This window comes from Gossypium hirsutum, chromosome A03 (genome assembly GCF_007990345.1).
Source record: "Gossypium hirsutum isolate 1008001.06 chromosome A03, Gossypium_hirsutum_v2.1, whole genome shotgun sequence".
NCBI classification, from domain to species: Eukaryota; Viridiplantae; Streptophyta; class Magnoliopsida; order Malvales; family Malvaceae; genus Gossypium; species Gossypium hirsutum.
Genome location: NC_053426.1, coordinates 47,962,297 through 47,979,924, shown reverse-complemented (window position 1 = coordinate 47,979,924; position 17,628 = coordinate 47,962,297). Strand labels below are relative to the sequence as shown.

The window sequence follows — 17,628 nt, the reverse complement described above, 5'->3', positions numbered from 1 at the left end:
GGAGTTGGATAAGCAAGTGAGCAAACTCGCGCTCACGGTTAGTCGTTTGGAGTCCCAAGGTAAGCTGCCATCCCAGACTGAGCCAAATCCATGACATAATGCAAGCGCTATGACGCTAAGGAGTGGGAAGGTTTTGGAGCACGTACCTGACACAAGTCGCGGCCACGACACTAGTCACGCCCACGATGCAAGTCAAGATAAGGAGAAACTTGACACAGAGGCTCCAGTAGAGTCGACACCACAAAAGTCATTTGCAGTACCACCTCCATTTCTCGGATGACTTGTCCAACGTAAGAAGGAGTGAGACGAGAAGGAGATCCTCGACACTTTTCGAAAGGTAGAAATCAACATACCTCTCCTCGACGCGATCAAGCAGATTCCACAATACGCCAAATTCTTGAAAGAATTATGCACAAGTAAAAGGAAACTTTTGGGAAATGAAAAGGTAAGCGTCTGAGAGAATGTCTCCGCCGTTCTGCAACGAAAAATACCACCCATATATAAGGACCAAGGTATGTTTTTCATATCCTATAAAATAGGTAGTGTCGGTATAAAAAAGCAATGTGTGACTTAGGCGCATCAATTAATGTTATGCCTTTGTCAATTTATAAACTACTTAACGCGGGTCCTTTAAAGGAAACAAGTGTGATAATCCAGCTTGCAGATAGATCTGTGGTACATCTGGAGGGAGAATTAGAGGACGTTCTTGTCAAGGTAAGCGAACTAATATTTCCTGCAGACTTCTATATTATCGACATAGAGGATGAAAATTTGGCAAATTCATCCGAAATACTCCTCGGGAGACCATTTTTGAGTACCGCTCAAACAAAGATTGATGTACGAAGTGGAATACTCACTATGGAGTTTGATGGAGAGGTGGCGAAATTTAATGTCTATGAGGCCATGAACCGTCCCAGTGTGATTTCTAACATTTCTAACATTGATATAATTGATCCCTTAACTGAATTATGCTTAGAATATCATGATGAGGATGAATTACGAACCGTTCTATGCAGAAGTCTGGACTTAGATGTCATTAAGGAACTGGAAGAATGGATAAACTTTGAAGATTCGGTTCACGAAACGGTGGCTCATATGGAGGCGCAACAACAATGGAGAAACCCAGGTAAATTTCTTGAATTAACTCCTTCACAGACTAAGCTCGTACCATCTGTTTTGCAGACTCCGGAGTTGGAACTCAAACCTCTCCCAAGCCACTTGAAATACGTTTTTCTCAGTGAAGGAAATATACTACCGGTGATAATCTCGAGTAAACTCTCGAGGGTAGAAGAAGAAAATTTGGTACGAGTCCTTAGGGACTATAAAGAGGTAATTGGGTGGACAATAGCCGACATCAAGGGATTGAGTCCATCGACTTGCATGCACAAAATTTAGGTTGTCGATAATGCTGTTCCCAAAAGAGAGGCTCAAAGGCGTCTCAACCCGCCTATGATGGAAGTAGTGAGAAAAGAGGTCCAAAAGCTACTTGACGCCGGGATGATCTATCCCATTTCTGACAGCAATTGGGTTAGTCTAGTCCACGTAGTCCCAAAAAAGACCGGAGTGACCGTAATTGAGAATTCGGCAGGTGAGATGGTTCCCACTCGAGTCCAAAACAGGTGGAGAGTCTGCATCGATTACAGGAATTGAATTCTTTAACTCGGAAAGATCACTTTCCACTTCCTTTTATTGACCAGATGTTAAAACGATTAGCTGGAAAGTCTCACTATTGTTGTCTTGATGGTTACTCAAGTTTTTTTTTAGATTCCAGTGGCACCGGAGGATCAGGAGAAGATGACGTTTACGTGCCCATTTGGCACATTCGCTTATAGACGGATGCTGTTCGGACTCTGTAATGCACCAGCCACGTTTAAGAGGTGCATGGTAAGCATATTTTCGGACTACATTGAGAAAATAATCGAGGTGTTTATGGACGACTTCACTGTATATGGTGAGTCCTTCGAGGTATGCCTGACTAATCTTGCAAAAATTCTGAAAAGATGCTTAAAATTTAATCTTGTTCTAAATTATGAGAAATGCCATTTTATGGTAGACAAGGGTTTAGTTCTAGGTCATATTATTTCTGCTGAGGGAATTTCTGTCAATAAAGCAAAAATCGACATCATTAACTCAGTACCATACCCCACAACTGTAAGGGAAATTTGATCTTTCCTTGGTCATGCAGCTTTCTACAGACGGTTCATTAGGGATTTTTCAAAGATTGCGCAACCTCTCTGTCACCTATTACAGAAAGACAAGGAGTTCAAGTTTGACCAATCGTGCAGAGAAGAATTTGACACGCTCAAACATAAGTCATCCCCGGAAACGACGCCAAAACTGATGGTTGTCGATTCCACCAATATAAACCTACACCTAGTTTGCAAATTAAAGTAATATAGGGAGTAGGGTCGATCCCACAGAGACTGGAATTACTGAAAATTGTTTGTTTCTTGACCAGATTAGTGTCTGGGCAGTTGTCATGCCCACGACGTTTAGGGGGAATAAAATATGAAACCTGAAATAAACACAAGAAAACGTAAAAAGTAAAAAGTAAAAGATGAAATAAAAATAAATAACAAAATAATTTAAAGGAAAATCAATAAAACTTAACTCAGCCTTAAGCACGGGTTTTCCCGTCTTTGACCCGTTCCTCGAAATTAGGTGAACTCTTTTCTGATAAGCTAGTTATAGCTACCAAGGACGCCTCGGACACCAACTCTTCCTTGTGTAAATTAGTTATGGAACGTCCTATAACTAACCCTTACCGATCAAACAACCTACGAAACGTTAGTGATTTAGAACTCCGGCAGCTTTGCGTTCTAGAAGAGCCTAGCTCGAACCAATGCCCTCAAATGTTTGGGACATTTAAATCCGGTTACTACTTCCCTTGACGGAACCAAACAGCAATCCGCACTTGGCACGCCAATGTGTTCACGGAAGACCAATTACACAATCGATCCTTTCGGAATTCTAACTGTACGTCTAGCCACACTAACTCAAACGACGTCTTTTTTGATTTAGTGTTGTCTAGACTTTGTGAGTTGACGAAGTCATACTCTTAATCTGGAGAAATAATAAATATCGAAAGTTAGGAGTTAAACAGCTCGGGTTCGTAACTCACGGGTCTTTTGACGGGGTTAACACCAACTTAAAACTGAAAGGGGTTTAGTGTGGCATGAATTTAATCATGCTTGAAGGTTATGGAAATGATAGAAATTATATGAAAAAGGTAGTGGAAATGGATAGGAAAAATATTTGCAAAGAGAATTAGACAAATTTTGTAAAAAGAAGACAAAATAATCTAATGCTCAATTGAATTAAGAAAAAGAAAAATATGGTGGATAATGGAATTCCAAAATGAAATAGGAATGTAAAGACAATTGATTAATGGATGATTTCCTAAGAACTAAAACCCCCTATTTATATAGATAGGGTTTACTAAAAATAGCTTAAGAAAATTAATATAAAATCTAAAATAATAATTTAAAATAAATAAAATTAAAATAAACTTAAAATAGAATTTCCTATTTTTGGCTTTTTACAAAGTCAAATTTATGACTAGTCCTTGGCTTGCTCCATCTTTTCGCTTTGGCCCATTCCAATAATTTTCTTCTAATTTGGCCCCTTTTTAGCTTGCTTTTGATCAATTGCATCCCTGACAAGAATTAAATCATAAAAACACTTAATTAGCAGGGTTCAGGTCATCAATAAACCAAATTAAGCACAAAAAATATGCAATTTGACATGTTTATCAAATCCCCCCTACTTAGCTCATGCTTGACCTCAAGCATGTTGTTCTTTCAAACATTAGAATTAATTCCACAATTTATTAAAAATCGAGCCCATTTTCCATATCCTCAATCAATGCAAACAACATAGGCAAAAAGAAATAAATGTGCAAAATATACATTTTAATCAACAAGTGTCATAAAATTGAAATATGTCAACTAAACAATTTCGCTAAATTGAGATTGAATCCCATAATTTGCATGGCATTATTAATTAACTATGCATTAGAAAATTAATAGACAAGATCAAACCTTTTTACGCGAACTAGGATGACAACCCAAGCACCCTATCCCGGTTACTCAGTTCAAACAGTCTTTATTTATTATGTATTATTTTTTCTCTTTTTTTATTTTATGGGGTGTTCAGCTAGCGGAATGTTTGTAAGTTATCGACTTGTTACTCGAACCTTTTTACGCGAGACAAGATGACAACCCAAGCACCTGCCCCGGTTACTCAATTCGGTCATGTTTTCGAAACTTCATTCATAGCCTGAACCTTTATTAATTTATTTATGCACAAGCAAACATATTTTATTCAATCAATCAATTCATGCAAAAAATTCTAGCTACATATACCAATTTTAAAACCTAAATGTCGTCCAATCTATTTACTTAAACATTTAATTCGAAATTTGCCCAATTGCTTAAATCGACTAAGTATGAGGTTTTAAGGCTCAAATGTTGAATAAATTGTCAAAAGAATTCATCGTAAGATTGAACAAATGCAAAAGAGAAAGACATGCAGCAAAAATTAACATATCAATCCAACCCCCCCACTTAAACTATGCTTGTCCTCAACATGTAAACAAAGTCAGTAGCTCAAAATAAATTAAAAATGAAAAAGTTCAGAACACTCCCCGTGTATTTTAATGACATCATTGGTGTTGAGAGTCGCGACTTTGCAGGATATTGAGGATGGTGGCGACTTTTGTTTCCATTGTTTCAAGTCTAGCTTCAATTCGACTTAAATGGGCCTCCACAGTCAAAGGGTGTTCCTCTTTCTCTTTCATATTAGTGTGTGGATGTTTGCGAAAAACTCTATTTTCCCGAGCAGCTCGTGTACCTGGAAACTCTAGAAATCCTTGCAAACAACTATCGGTAGGAATAACATTTGCTCGACTACGTCTGTTGCGTTGATTTGCTCGAGGTGGTCGAACATGCTCGTTAGGTGAGTCGGGTGGGGGATTTCGTTCAGCAGCTACAGTACTACTATGCGGGGGCGTCGATGGCTCATGTGTTAACCGTCGATGACTTCGGGTTTGGCGTTGAGAGACTTATTCAACAACGGTGGGTGTAGGCTCGACATGGACATTAAAAGTTTTGACTTCCTCTGGACTGCCCGAAATGCTTGTGTCAGCCGGGCTTAGACTTCATCATCGGCGGGCTCTTGGTTGCGCGGCCGTTCATCTCGGAGGAGGTGGAGGAGGGTCGTCGTCAGCTAACTCAACGACAGGAGGAGCGGAGAATTGGTGTCGATTCGGATTGAGTGAAACTGGAATATTGTCTGTCGCTTGGTTCCGAGTTCGAACCATGGTCCCGGTTGTAGCTCCAAAAATAGATGTTTCAGATGGTCTTGACGGTGATGGGTTGCGGCGGTGCACGGCGACAGTAACGGCGACGACGGCGGCGGTGAGGTCGAGTGGTGCGTTTTTGGCCGACTCTTGAATGGTGATGGTGGGGGTTTGGGTGTTTGAATTTATTTTTTTTGTTTAATTTCTATTTGGGATATTGGGTAGGTTAATTGGGTGTTGTTGGTTTATTTGGGCAGGTGATTTAATTGGGTTTAAAGGAAGTGGGTTGGGTGGTGGGTATTGGGTAGATTTTGGGTTTGGGTTTATGTGGGTATTGGGTTGATTTTGGGTTTGGGTTTATGTGGGTATTGGGTATGGTAAGTTAATTGGGTTGTTAGGAATTTTTATGTATGGGTGTTGGGTTTGAGTTTTGGTGGGTAATTGGGTTTTTTTAGGTTTTGGGTATTTTGGTATGTAGGTAAATGGGTTTGGGTAGGAATTTTAGTGGATGTTCGTTTTTTTTACTATCACCAAATTAGCAAGTCGTGCCTCCGCCACCTTCATTACTCGTCTTTTTAGAAATTAATGACTTCCACAGTATTCCTGAAAACATCAAATTGACTAAGTTAAATAAGAATTAATTTATTTATTTACATCCTAATTTATTTAGACTAAAAATTAAATAGATAAATGAAAATAAATTTGGGTTGCCTCCCAAAAAGCGCCTTTGTTGAACGTCGTTAGCTCGACGACCTTAAATGTTATCCTTTGGGTTTATTGAGAATTAATTTTCCCATCTTGTGCACTTGGATGTTCGTGCAGAAAGGTTTCGACCTTTTTCCACTATCCTTGAAGCATTTCTTGAATTCTCTTATCATTTGATCTTCTTCGTTCATCTTTACATTCTCCTCTATTGGAATCCTTGTATGTTCTAGAAACGGTTTGATTTCCAATTTCGAGGCTTTCATCACATCTTCACGTATTGGTTTTTGGATCATCGATAATTCCTCTTGCTTAAAATTGAGATCCATATTCCTGCAAGGCACAATTTGTAACTTATCATTTGAATGTCCCATATCCTCATAAACACTAAACCTAACCACGTCACCGTCAAATTCCATGGTAAGTGTTCCATTCCAAACATCAATTTTTGTTCGTGCAGTACTCAAGAATGGTCTCCCAAGAATTATGTCAGACGAATTAGCCGAATTGTCATCCTCCATGTCGATAATGTAAAAATCTGTAAGGAAAACTAATTCGTTAACTTTAACAAGGACGTCTTCAAGCAGCCGTTCAGGATAGATGACTGTCCTGTCCGCCAACTGGATTATTACTCCTGTCTCTTTTAAAGGACCCGCGTTAATCAGTTTATAAATAGAATAAGGCATAACATTAATGGAAGCCCCTAAATCGCACATGGCTTTCTTAATGCCTATATTGCCTATCTCACAAGGAATAGCAAACATACCTTGGTCCTTGTATTTGGGTGGAACTTTCTTTTGCAGCACTGTGGAGACATTTTCTCCTACATTTACTCTTTCGTTACCTATTAACCTCCTTTTTCTAGTACACAATTCCTTGAGAATTTTGCATAACGAGGGATCTATTTGATAGCGTCGAGTAAAGGGATATTTACCTCCACCTTCCTGAATGTCTCGAGGATTTCTTTTTCCTCCTTCTCTTTCTTATCCCTTGCAAGCCTCCCTGGAAAAGGAGGTGGCATCACAACTGTTTCTGAACTTTTGATTCTGCCCTTGCTGTTGGATCCGAGATTTGCTTTTCCCGTTCCTTTTCTTACCCATGATTTTTGGCTGGAAATGTTTCTAGAACCTTCCCGCTACGAAGAGGTATCGCACTGACATTCTGCCGAGGGTTCGGCTCTGTTTGAGAAGGTAGTTTACCTTGAGACTCCAAGCGATTAACTGCCATCGAGGGTTTACTAACTTGATCAGTTAACTCTTGTATTGATGCGTCTATCCTCTGGATATTTTGCAGCATCGGCAGCAAGTCTTTCCATGATAGCTTCTAGAGATGTGCTCGGCTTTTGTTGTGGTGGTGGTTGCAGAGGTCTCGGTTGGTATGGTGGATTATATCAGGGATTAGCTCCGTAATTCAGGTTGGGATGATCCTTCCACCCGGGATTGTAGGTATTGGAGAAAGGATCATAGTGTCTTTGCAGAGGTCCTGGAAAACCTCCGATAGCGTCAACATGTGCCGTTGAATTTTCGTTAAGGATTGGGCACAAATCCGTCGAGTGTTCAGACGTAGTACAAATTCCACATAGTGGGGTCAAACTCTTCTTTTCTGTAAGCAAAAATTAAACAACATTCATAAGCTTATCCAATTTATCTTCTAAAGTTGAAACATTTACCCCATTTACCCCATTAACCCGTCTTGTCGGTTCCGAATTTGGCCGATATTGTTGAGAATTTGCCGCCATAGTGGATATTAGCTCTCTTGCCCTTTGAGGGGTCCTATTGACAAGCGCTCCTCCGCTAGCAGCGTCGATCATCTTCATTTCCATAGGGAGCAAACCCTCGTAGAAATATTGAAGAAGTGATTGTTCAGTCAACCCATGTTGAGGACAACTCACACACAATTTTTTGTACCGCTCCCAGTAGTCGTAGAGTGATTCACTCTCCAATTGGCGAATTCCAACTATGTCCCTCCTAAGCTCGGCTGCTCGTTACGCTGGGAAGAACCTGTCAAGAAATACACGAGATAAGTCATCCCACGTTGTGATAGAACAGGGAGGTAAGTAAAATAACCATTCTTTTGCTGATTATAAACTTACCTTGGACAACAGTAATCGGAACAGAATGATTATTTGACAACTTTAGTTTTTCCCTGATCCAAGTCTGATTTCTTTGGTTCTTGATCTAAACATATTCAAGTTAACCTCATTCAAACATAATTTCATTCAATTTAGTCCAAAAACACATAAATGGACACATTACCATTTTACCCCTGGCATTTTACACTTTTTACAATTTAGTCCAAATTGCACAAAACACAAAACATGCAAAATTTTCACACACCATGCTTAGGCCGAATGCTATCCATGTTCATAAAATTCCATACATTTCATTTATTTCACATTTTAGTCCCTCAATTTATTATTTTTGCAATTTAGCCCTAATTACTCAAAATCATCAAAAATTCCAACACAAAACATGTTAATCCAAAACATATCTTTCATAATTCATCAAATAACATCATAAAACTCAATTATTAATCAATGGAATAACTCAAAATATTCATCAAAATAAGAAATTCAAGCATGGGCTTTGTACATTACACTGCAAGGATCTAAAAAACGTAAAAATTATCAAAAATCGAGCTAAACTACAACCTTAATTAAGCATGCATATGACCGAACCCTTAAATCTTTATTTATTTTCTTTCTTACAATATTCGGCCATTTGAGAATATGAATGCATGGCTTTTATTTATTTTATGTTTTATTATATCATATGTTATTACTTTAATTACTAATATTATCTTAATGAAATAATTATACAAACATTATATTCATGTCCTTAACTGTCCATCATTTATAATTATGGTTTAATTGCAACATAAATACTTCTAAACAGTAAAATTAAAACATGAAAATTAACACATATAAATTCACACATAATAAACACAAAAAATAATTTTTAAATATTTTTTGACTAGGATTCAGGGTCTCGAAATCACCATTCTGAATAGGGTTTAAACTGAGCTATTACAATTAGGGTATAGGTATAGTAGGCACTATGTGCTGGTGTTTATATTTTTGCAGGTACTATGTACTGATGTTTATATTGTATCAGGCACAATGTGTCGGTGTTTATATTTTATCAGGTACTATTTACCGGTGTTGGATACCTTACCGATGGTTGAGATCCTAAATTTGTTGCGGATTCTCCACAACTTGTGTGAGCAACATGAAGTAAAGGTTAATGTCTGTAATTATGGATCATGTGAGCAAATCTATCCGTAGTATTCAAGGTTAATTTATTATAGTTCTCTGTGTGAAACTAAGTTACGAAACTGAATTGAGATGAGAGAGTATTTGTATGGAGATGTAAGAAACACATAACATTTATAAGTTATCAGAACTTAGTGAGTTTGAAAAACACTCTACGTTTAATAATTTATGTGCTAATCTCTTCATCTTGTTTTATTTAGATTTCCCAATCTACTTTAGAATGATACCATTATATCAATAGACAATCATATACACATACCTATCTGCCACTTACAATACTTTTTGAATCAACCTTAACTTAACTCATTAGCTAACTTCAGATCATACTAGACCATACTGCTTCTTCTTTTCTATTTAGACATCCTGCAATGAATTTCCCACAACAATTGATCCCAAACATTACTCACAAGTGAACACTTACTCTTTTGGTGGATTCCCACACAGAGTCGAATAACTTTAATATATCAATCAAACCATTTTCTATATCGACACCCAAATCCTCACATACAGATAACAAATTAGCAGCTTATTCAGAAAATTTCCTTCCAACTCTCACTACAAAACATGAAAATACCCAAACTGATAAGTGGTACATATATAAGATAATTCCAAAATTAAATCAAGATGTGATTCAGATATAGTGGATACCAACTTCATAGATTTTCCAACTTTACATCTCATAGATGAAATTAAACCAATGAATACTTGTATAACTCTTCTTATTGAGAGTATGCCCGTATTTCATACCAACAGATGATTACAGTTGATAACTTCTTTGAACACCCAAATTTATTTGATTATAACATGAAATCATTCAAAGAAAAACTACAGACATTCCATATCCTTGACATAACTTATCAGAGTATACCACAAAAGCCACCAGAATGCCACAAAGGCCAAACTAGAATATGCCATAAAGGCTATATACATAGTGCGCCAGAAAGGCTAGTAGAATGCCACTCAAGCATCTCAAGAACTGCTATGTTTATGATATGGATTTGCCTAAACTCACTTCACGTGAGGTTTGCCCATCATCACCTTAGGAAACGCAGATAACCCTAGTCAATTAATGAGGATCATTGGCCCCTTCTAGAATATGGCATGACCATGGGCTTGTCTTCAAAATTATCGTATCATAATTTATTTTACTGTTCTGACGAACTTCATTGAATATCACTGTGGTTACCAAAAATACATCACAACCTTACTACACTCAGATACACCCTATTCTTAAACATTTCAAATCACATGTCACACAATAACACACCCTCGGGTAGGCTGACTCATTTTCCTAATCAAATCATACATCAACGCATGTTTCATACACATTAACACAATCACATCTCACATTATACATTTCGAACACACACATAGTTACTTCATAGAATCACATACACACATACACACAATACATTATATTCTAAACTCATAAGGACTTATATCCAGAATGCATGCTTATTTTTGGCAATCATTCATGTATTTGTTCTCCGCTTCTGAAACATCGATCAAAAGAAACTTATCTAGAAAGACTTGTAAGAGTCGATATCAGTGATTCACTTGAGGCTCACCTACTGCAGCTCGAAGCTTTAGACTTAGATATTCTTTTTGAACAACCAAAAACAACTGCTTAAAGAACATAGATTCACAATCAACTCTCATGCATACAAATTACTTAACATCTGAACCATGGATAACCCCCATACAAGACCCTTCAGTAACAACTTATTGTTCACCTACCTCTTATAAACTTACTATTTTCAATACTTATCACGCGGAATGATTTTACTTTCCCAGAGATGGGGCAAACATTGATTTATCCAAAAATTTTAACGTTTAGTAGAATGGAGAAGAAATACAATTAGATTTGAGAAGAAAGAATCAAAGAGTAATATTGTAGAAAGATGCACATTTTTCAAAACCTTCTTGCACACATATATATCACCCAATACCATTTAGTGGAATTTGAAAAGTGCAATAATGTTTTAGAATTTTCCATTCTTAATGGCCTATAGAATCCAGAAAAAACATAAATGAGGGTCTTTTCCATATGCTATTTGACCAATCAGTTCAGTTGGTTTATTACCAAATCTAGCTACCAAAACCTGTTCTTCATAGTGCTTGAACAAACTAGGCGAACTATGCTTTTGGTGGTAACATACACAAAAAACTTACCTTTCTCTCATCAAATTCCTTCTTTCATTAAAGAACTAGTCAAATACTAAATCCTTTTATACTTTCATGAGTGGATACTAATATCACCCAAATTCGCTACAAGCCTAAAATTTGTGAACTAACTACCAAAGTCACTAAAACAGACTTCTAATAGCTCGATTTTGGGTCTAGTTAGAACAGTGGTTTTGGGACCAAAAATCTAATGCAAAAAATATTTTTCTTATATTTTTATGTTCTACAGTTTTATGGAATGATTATGTGAAAATTTAGTTTGAAAATTTTGATGTTTAAGCACTTAATTTAGCACAAAGGTCTAAATTGCAAAAAGTGCAAAACTTGAGTCCTAGAAGCTAGAGGTGTCTAATTGCTATGAGATTTTAAATTAGAGGTCATTAGATGGTAGACCATTTGTTAAATTAGTGGACAAAAATAGACATGAAGTAAGAGAAATTTTACTGTTTTAAGAAAAGAGATTTTGGTAATTTGGTAATTAAATGAATTAGAAAGCAAAAAATCAAGCCAAAATATTTGTCCATCTTCCTCACCATAGCTGAATTTTAGAAGGGGAAGCCATAGCTAGGGTTTGGCCACTTCCAAGCTTGATTGTAAGTCCGTTCTTTCCCCGTTTTAATGCTCTTTACATTTTTTAAGTCATTGTAACCCGATCTATCTATCTCTACCACTAATTTAAGAAATAATCAAAGTCTAAATTTTTAGCCATGACAGATATTTGTGTATTTTGATGTCTAATGGTAGAAAATGCATGTTTGGTGTTAGATAAACAACTTTTGCTAAGTGATTTTCAGTTAAAAAAGTAAAAAAGGACCTATTTGTAGAAGTTATAAAATAAGTAGTACAAGTGTGATTAAGTGGAAATTTTGGGTTGGTATAAGTATGAAAATGGTTCGGCTAGGCTTGGGTTTTGAATAAATTGAATACATTTTATTTTACGAGCCTAGGGACTAAACCGTAAAAATGTGAAACATTAGGGGCAAAAATATAATTTTTCCATAATATATTTTTGGGCTAAATTGAATAATGTGAATATTAAATGAGTTAAATTTATCATTATAGATCAAGAAAAATGAGGTTCGTGTAACACCCCGAACCCGAGACCGTCACCGGAGTCGAACACGAGGTGTTAACAAACTTTTAAAAATTTTCCAGACACTGCCAATCTGCGTAATAGTTGCTTTAAAAAAATCATATCTTGAGTTCAGAAACTCGGAATCCAGTTCCGTAAATTTTCCCTGAAACTAGACTCATATGCCCATCTACATATTTTTTTCTAGAATTTTGGTCAGGCCAATTAGTACAGTTTATTAGTCAAAGTCTCCCATGTTACAGGGATCGACTACCCTGACCTTTGCGCATTACGACTTGGATATCTCCTTGTACAGGGCTCCAATACTGATGCTGTTTGTTTCTATAGAAACTAGACTCAGAGAGGAATCTATACATATATCGTATGACTCCTAATTATCTCTGGTTAATTTATAATGAATTTCCAAAGTCGGAACAGGAAATCCAGAAACCGTTCTGGCCCTGTCTCACGAGAACCTGAATATCTCTTAACATACTGTCCGTATGATTGTCTCGTTACTTTCCTATGAAATTAGATTCATCAAGGTTTGTTTACATAATTTATTCACTATTTAATTCCATTCCTGCTATTTTTAGTGATTTTCCAAATCTACCTCACTGCTGCTGTCAGCATCTGCCTTTAAGGTAGACTTTACCTATTTCATGGTTTCCATGATTCAACTAGCCCTTTTTGCATAAATAGCACAATTTATGAAAGTGATTAACCATTCCCATGGCCAATCCTTGTCAAGCATATCCACACCAAATGATTATAACATTATACTCAAACACATATAAGCCATTTTCGCATGGCTATCCAAAATTATACAAGTCCAAAGGGTCCACGACCCACAACAAACGGGTAGTCCTATACATGCCATTTCGAAGTTCAACCAAAATTGTACCAAAAGGGGGCTTTGATAGTGTGGGCGACTTTGACCTCAAGATCCTGAGTCCGATAGCTGGAGAACCAAATCTATAAAACAGAGGAGCAATGAAACGGAGTAAGCAATTTATGCTTAGTAAGTTTTGAGCAAGGAATTCCAGCACAACAAAAGTATAGCATTCATATAGCTAAACGGATAATTTCATATGCACAAATTTACGATATCGTACTTGCTTCACATTATCAACCCTTATGTACATACACAAAAGATCAACTCAGCCAAAGGCCGGTAGCTCGTTTATCCACTGAGCGAATACTTATTTGTAAGGGCTCAACTAAATTCAAGCACATACGAAACATACCTCAATGTTGGGATGTTTCGAGAGTATTAACTGAAATTTTACAGCAAGTTCATTCATTCCCAAATCACGTACCTTCGGAATTTAACCGGATATAGCTCCTCGTTCAAATGCCTTCGGGACATAGCCCGGTTATAGTAATTCGTACAAATGCCTTCGGGACTTAACCCGGATTTAGTAACTCGCACAAATGCCTTCGGGACTTAACCCGGATTTAGTAATTCGCACAAATGCCTTCGGACTTAACCCGGATTTAGTAACTCGCACAAATGCCTTCGGGCTTAGCCCGGAATTAGTATCTCACACAAATGCCTTCGGATCTTAGTCCGGATATGGTCACTTAGCACAAAGCCTTCGGGACTTAGCCCGGACATCATTCAAATAACCATGCACATTTAACAATAAATTATGGCCCATTCGTATTTCATTTTCGTTAGCAAAACTCAAACACAAGACATTTATCATTCTTGCAAATTCGGCTCAATAGCCACACAAAGAGCATGATTTTAATTTGCTCAAAACATGATCTAATCACATCATAATTTAAGCTCTTTTACTCAAGAACTTACCTCGGGTGTTGTCGAACGATTCCGATAACTATTCGACCACTTTTTCCTTCCCTTTATCGGATTTAGTTCCCCTTTGCTCTTGAGCTTAATTAAACAAATAAATTGATTTAATCATTTGAGCATCGAAAAGAGGAACACAAGGCACTTAGCCCATATTTATACATTAGACATTAAAGTCACATATGTACGGAATCATGAATCAAACTCAACATTTTAGCTAATTTTTTCCCCCTTGGCCGAATATGCATGTCTATTTTGGGGCCGATTTCAACACTTAATACATTCTACAAGTATGGTCACTTGTATTGACTAAACACCCTTTTGTTTCAAGTTCAAAACTTGGCTAATACACACATATACACACTAGTAAAGCATCCTCTCCCTTTCCATCAATTTAACACATGCATTGCTCATTAACATGCAAAAGTTATATTCGGCCTTAGCACACAACTTGCTAGCCGATTCTTCTCCATTTAGCAACCAATGCACATATGTGCTCACTCAAAAATGCTAAAAAGGAGGTTCAAGAATCATCAAGCCACCATCACATGCATCATTAACAAGCTTCATATTTAGCATGCAATGGCATTAACACAAAATCCACCTAGGCCGAATCTTAGCTCATCTTCATGCCTCATCACCACAACATCAAACATCAACCAAGAATGATGCATCCATGGCCGAGTGTCATTTCCATCACATAGCAAGATTTAGACCATGGGCTAGGTAGAACTCAAGCTAACAACTAAAATATGCATGAATCTCAAAGAATAATATCAAACATACCTCAATCTAGTTACATGCATGGCCAAACTTCCTCCTAATCCTCTTCCAAACCAAACATGAAGCAAGAACTCCTTCCTCCTTCCTTAGAATTTTCGGTCAAAAGAGGATGAAAAAGGATGAACAAGTTTTTCTTTTCCTTTCTTTAGCTCACGGCAATGGGGGGGGAACAACTACACACATTTTTTTTTTGTATTCATCATACTCCTTTTCATTATTTTATGCCCATGCCCCTTATTTTATTTTTTTCCTACATACCTCACTAGGCCAACATGTTCCCAACATGTTTCCACCCATAGCATGGCCAACCACTAGCTCAAATTTTGGGTAATTTGACATGCAAACCCATCATTTTCACAACATGCATTAATAGACCATTTTAAATTAGCCTATCATATTTTCACCATGTCTCATATCAATCCCTATTTAATAATTTCTCATGCAATTGGCAAAATTGGAGAATGAAACTTCCACATACTCATGTACACACATAATAAGCATAGAATATGGAAATCAATTATTTTTATGACTCGGTTTTGTGGTCCCGAAACCACTTCCCAACTAGGGTCAATTTTGGGCTGTCACAACTCTCCCCCACTTAAGAAATTTTCGTCCCCGAAAATCTTACCGGTAAATAGTTTTGGGTATCGTTCTTTCATCGAGCTCTCGGTTTCCCAAGTAGCTTCCTCGATCCCGTGTTTGAGCCATAACACCTTTACTAACGGAACCCTTTTGTTTCGCAACTCCTTCACTTCACGAGCTAGGATACACATCGGCTCTTCTTCATAACTCATATCGGCTTGAATTTCAACCTCTGATGGGCTAATTATGTGCGATGGATCAGATCGATAGCGTCGAAGCATCGAAACATGAAAGACGTCGTGAATCTTTTCAAGCTCAGGGGGCAAAATCAATCTATACGCAACCGGACCAACTCGTTCGGAGATTTCGTACGGCCCAATGAATCTCGGGCTCAACTTGCCCTTACGGCCAAACCTGAGTACCTTTTTCCAAGGCGAAACTTTAAGGAACACTTTATCTCCCACCTGATATTCAATGTCCTTTCGTTTCAAATCCGCATACGATTTTTGACGATCTGTGGCTGCTTTCAGACTTTCACGGATTACCTTTACTTTCTGTTCAGCATCCTTAATCAAATCAACTCCGAAAATTTTACTTTCACCGAGCTCGGTCCAAAACAACGGTGTACGGCATTTATGACCGTACAAAGCCTCGTAAGGTGCCATCTTAATACTTGATTGAAAACTATTATTGTTAGCAAATTCAATCAAAGGTAAATACCGTTCCCATGAACCACTGAACTCGAGGATGCAACATCTCAACATATCCTCAAGTATCCGAATTATCCGCTCGGATTGACCATCGGTTTGGGGGTAAAAAGCAGTGCTAAAATGCAGCTTGGTACCCAAAGCTTCTTGCAATTTCTTCCAAAATCGTGAGGTAAATCTCGGATCTCTATCCGACACGATAGAAATAGGTACCCCGTGTAATCTCACAATTTGAGAAACATACAATTCAGCTAGTTTATCCAACGAAAAATCTGTACGCACGGGGATAAAGTGAGCCGACTTAGTCAGTCTATCAACAACAACCCAAATTGCATCCTTCTTACTTGCTGACAATGGCAGTCCAGACACGAAGTCCATTGTGACTCGATCCCATTTCCACTCGGGTATCATGATCGGCTGAAGTAATCCTGAAGGCACTTGATGTTCCGCTTTCACTTGTTGACATATTAGACATCTCGAAACAAAGTCGGAGATGTCTCGTTTCATACCATGCCACCAAAACCAACGTTTCAAATCGTTGTACATTTTCGTACTCCCCGGGTGAATTGACATTCGGCTACCATGGGCTTCGTTCAGAATCATCGAAATGAGTTCCGAATTCCTTGGAACACACAAATGACTTCTGAACCTCAAGCAATCATCGTCATCAATTTGAAACTCCGATTCCTTGTTCGGAACACACTCAGCCCGTTTTGCAACCAATTCATCATCGACTTTCTGAGCTTCACGAATTTGATGAGTCAATAATGGTTTGGCTTTTAATTCAGCTACTAACACATTGTCGGGTAGAACAGACAAATGCACATTCATCGCTCGTAAAGCAAACAATGACTTCCGACTTAAGGCGTCCGCAACCACATTAGCCTTTCCCGGGTGGTAATCAATGACAAGCTCGAAATCTTTCAACAACTCAAGCCAACGTCTTTGTCGCAGATTTAAGTCTCTTTGAGTCATCAAATTTTTGAGACTTTTGTGATCCGAAAATACATGGCATTTCTCACCAAATAAGTAATGTCGCCATAGTTTTAAAGCAAATACGATGGCAGCTAGTTCAAGATCGTGGGTCAGATAATTTTTCTCATGTGGCTTTAATTGTCTCGACGCATAGGCCACCTGTAACACCCCGAACCCGAGGCCGTCGCCGGAGTCGAACACGAGGTGTTAACAGACTTCAAACCACTTATTAAAATTTTT

At 37.7% G+C, this 17,628-nt stretch overlaps 1 protein-coding gene across 1 annotated transcript; it reads right to left on the bottom strand.

The window, feature by feature from the left end:
- Positions 1-6,060: 6,060 nt before the first annotated feature.
- Positions 6,061-7,817, bottom strand: LOC107887874 (uncharacterized). Its single transcript, XM_016812093.1, has 4 exons — positions 7,671-7,817; positions 7,201-7,279; positions 6,936-7,003; positions 6,061-6,876 (listed from the first exon to the last, which is right to left on the bottom strand). The coding sequence occupies exons 1-4, from the start codon at positions 7,815-7,817 to the stop codon at positions 6,061-6,063; spliced, it is 1,110 nt and encodes a 369-aa protein (XP_016667582.1).
- Between the last annotated feature and the right edge of the window lie 9,811 nt (positions 7,818-17,628).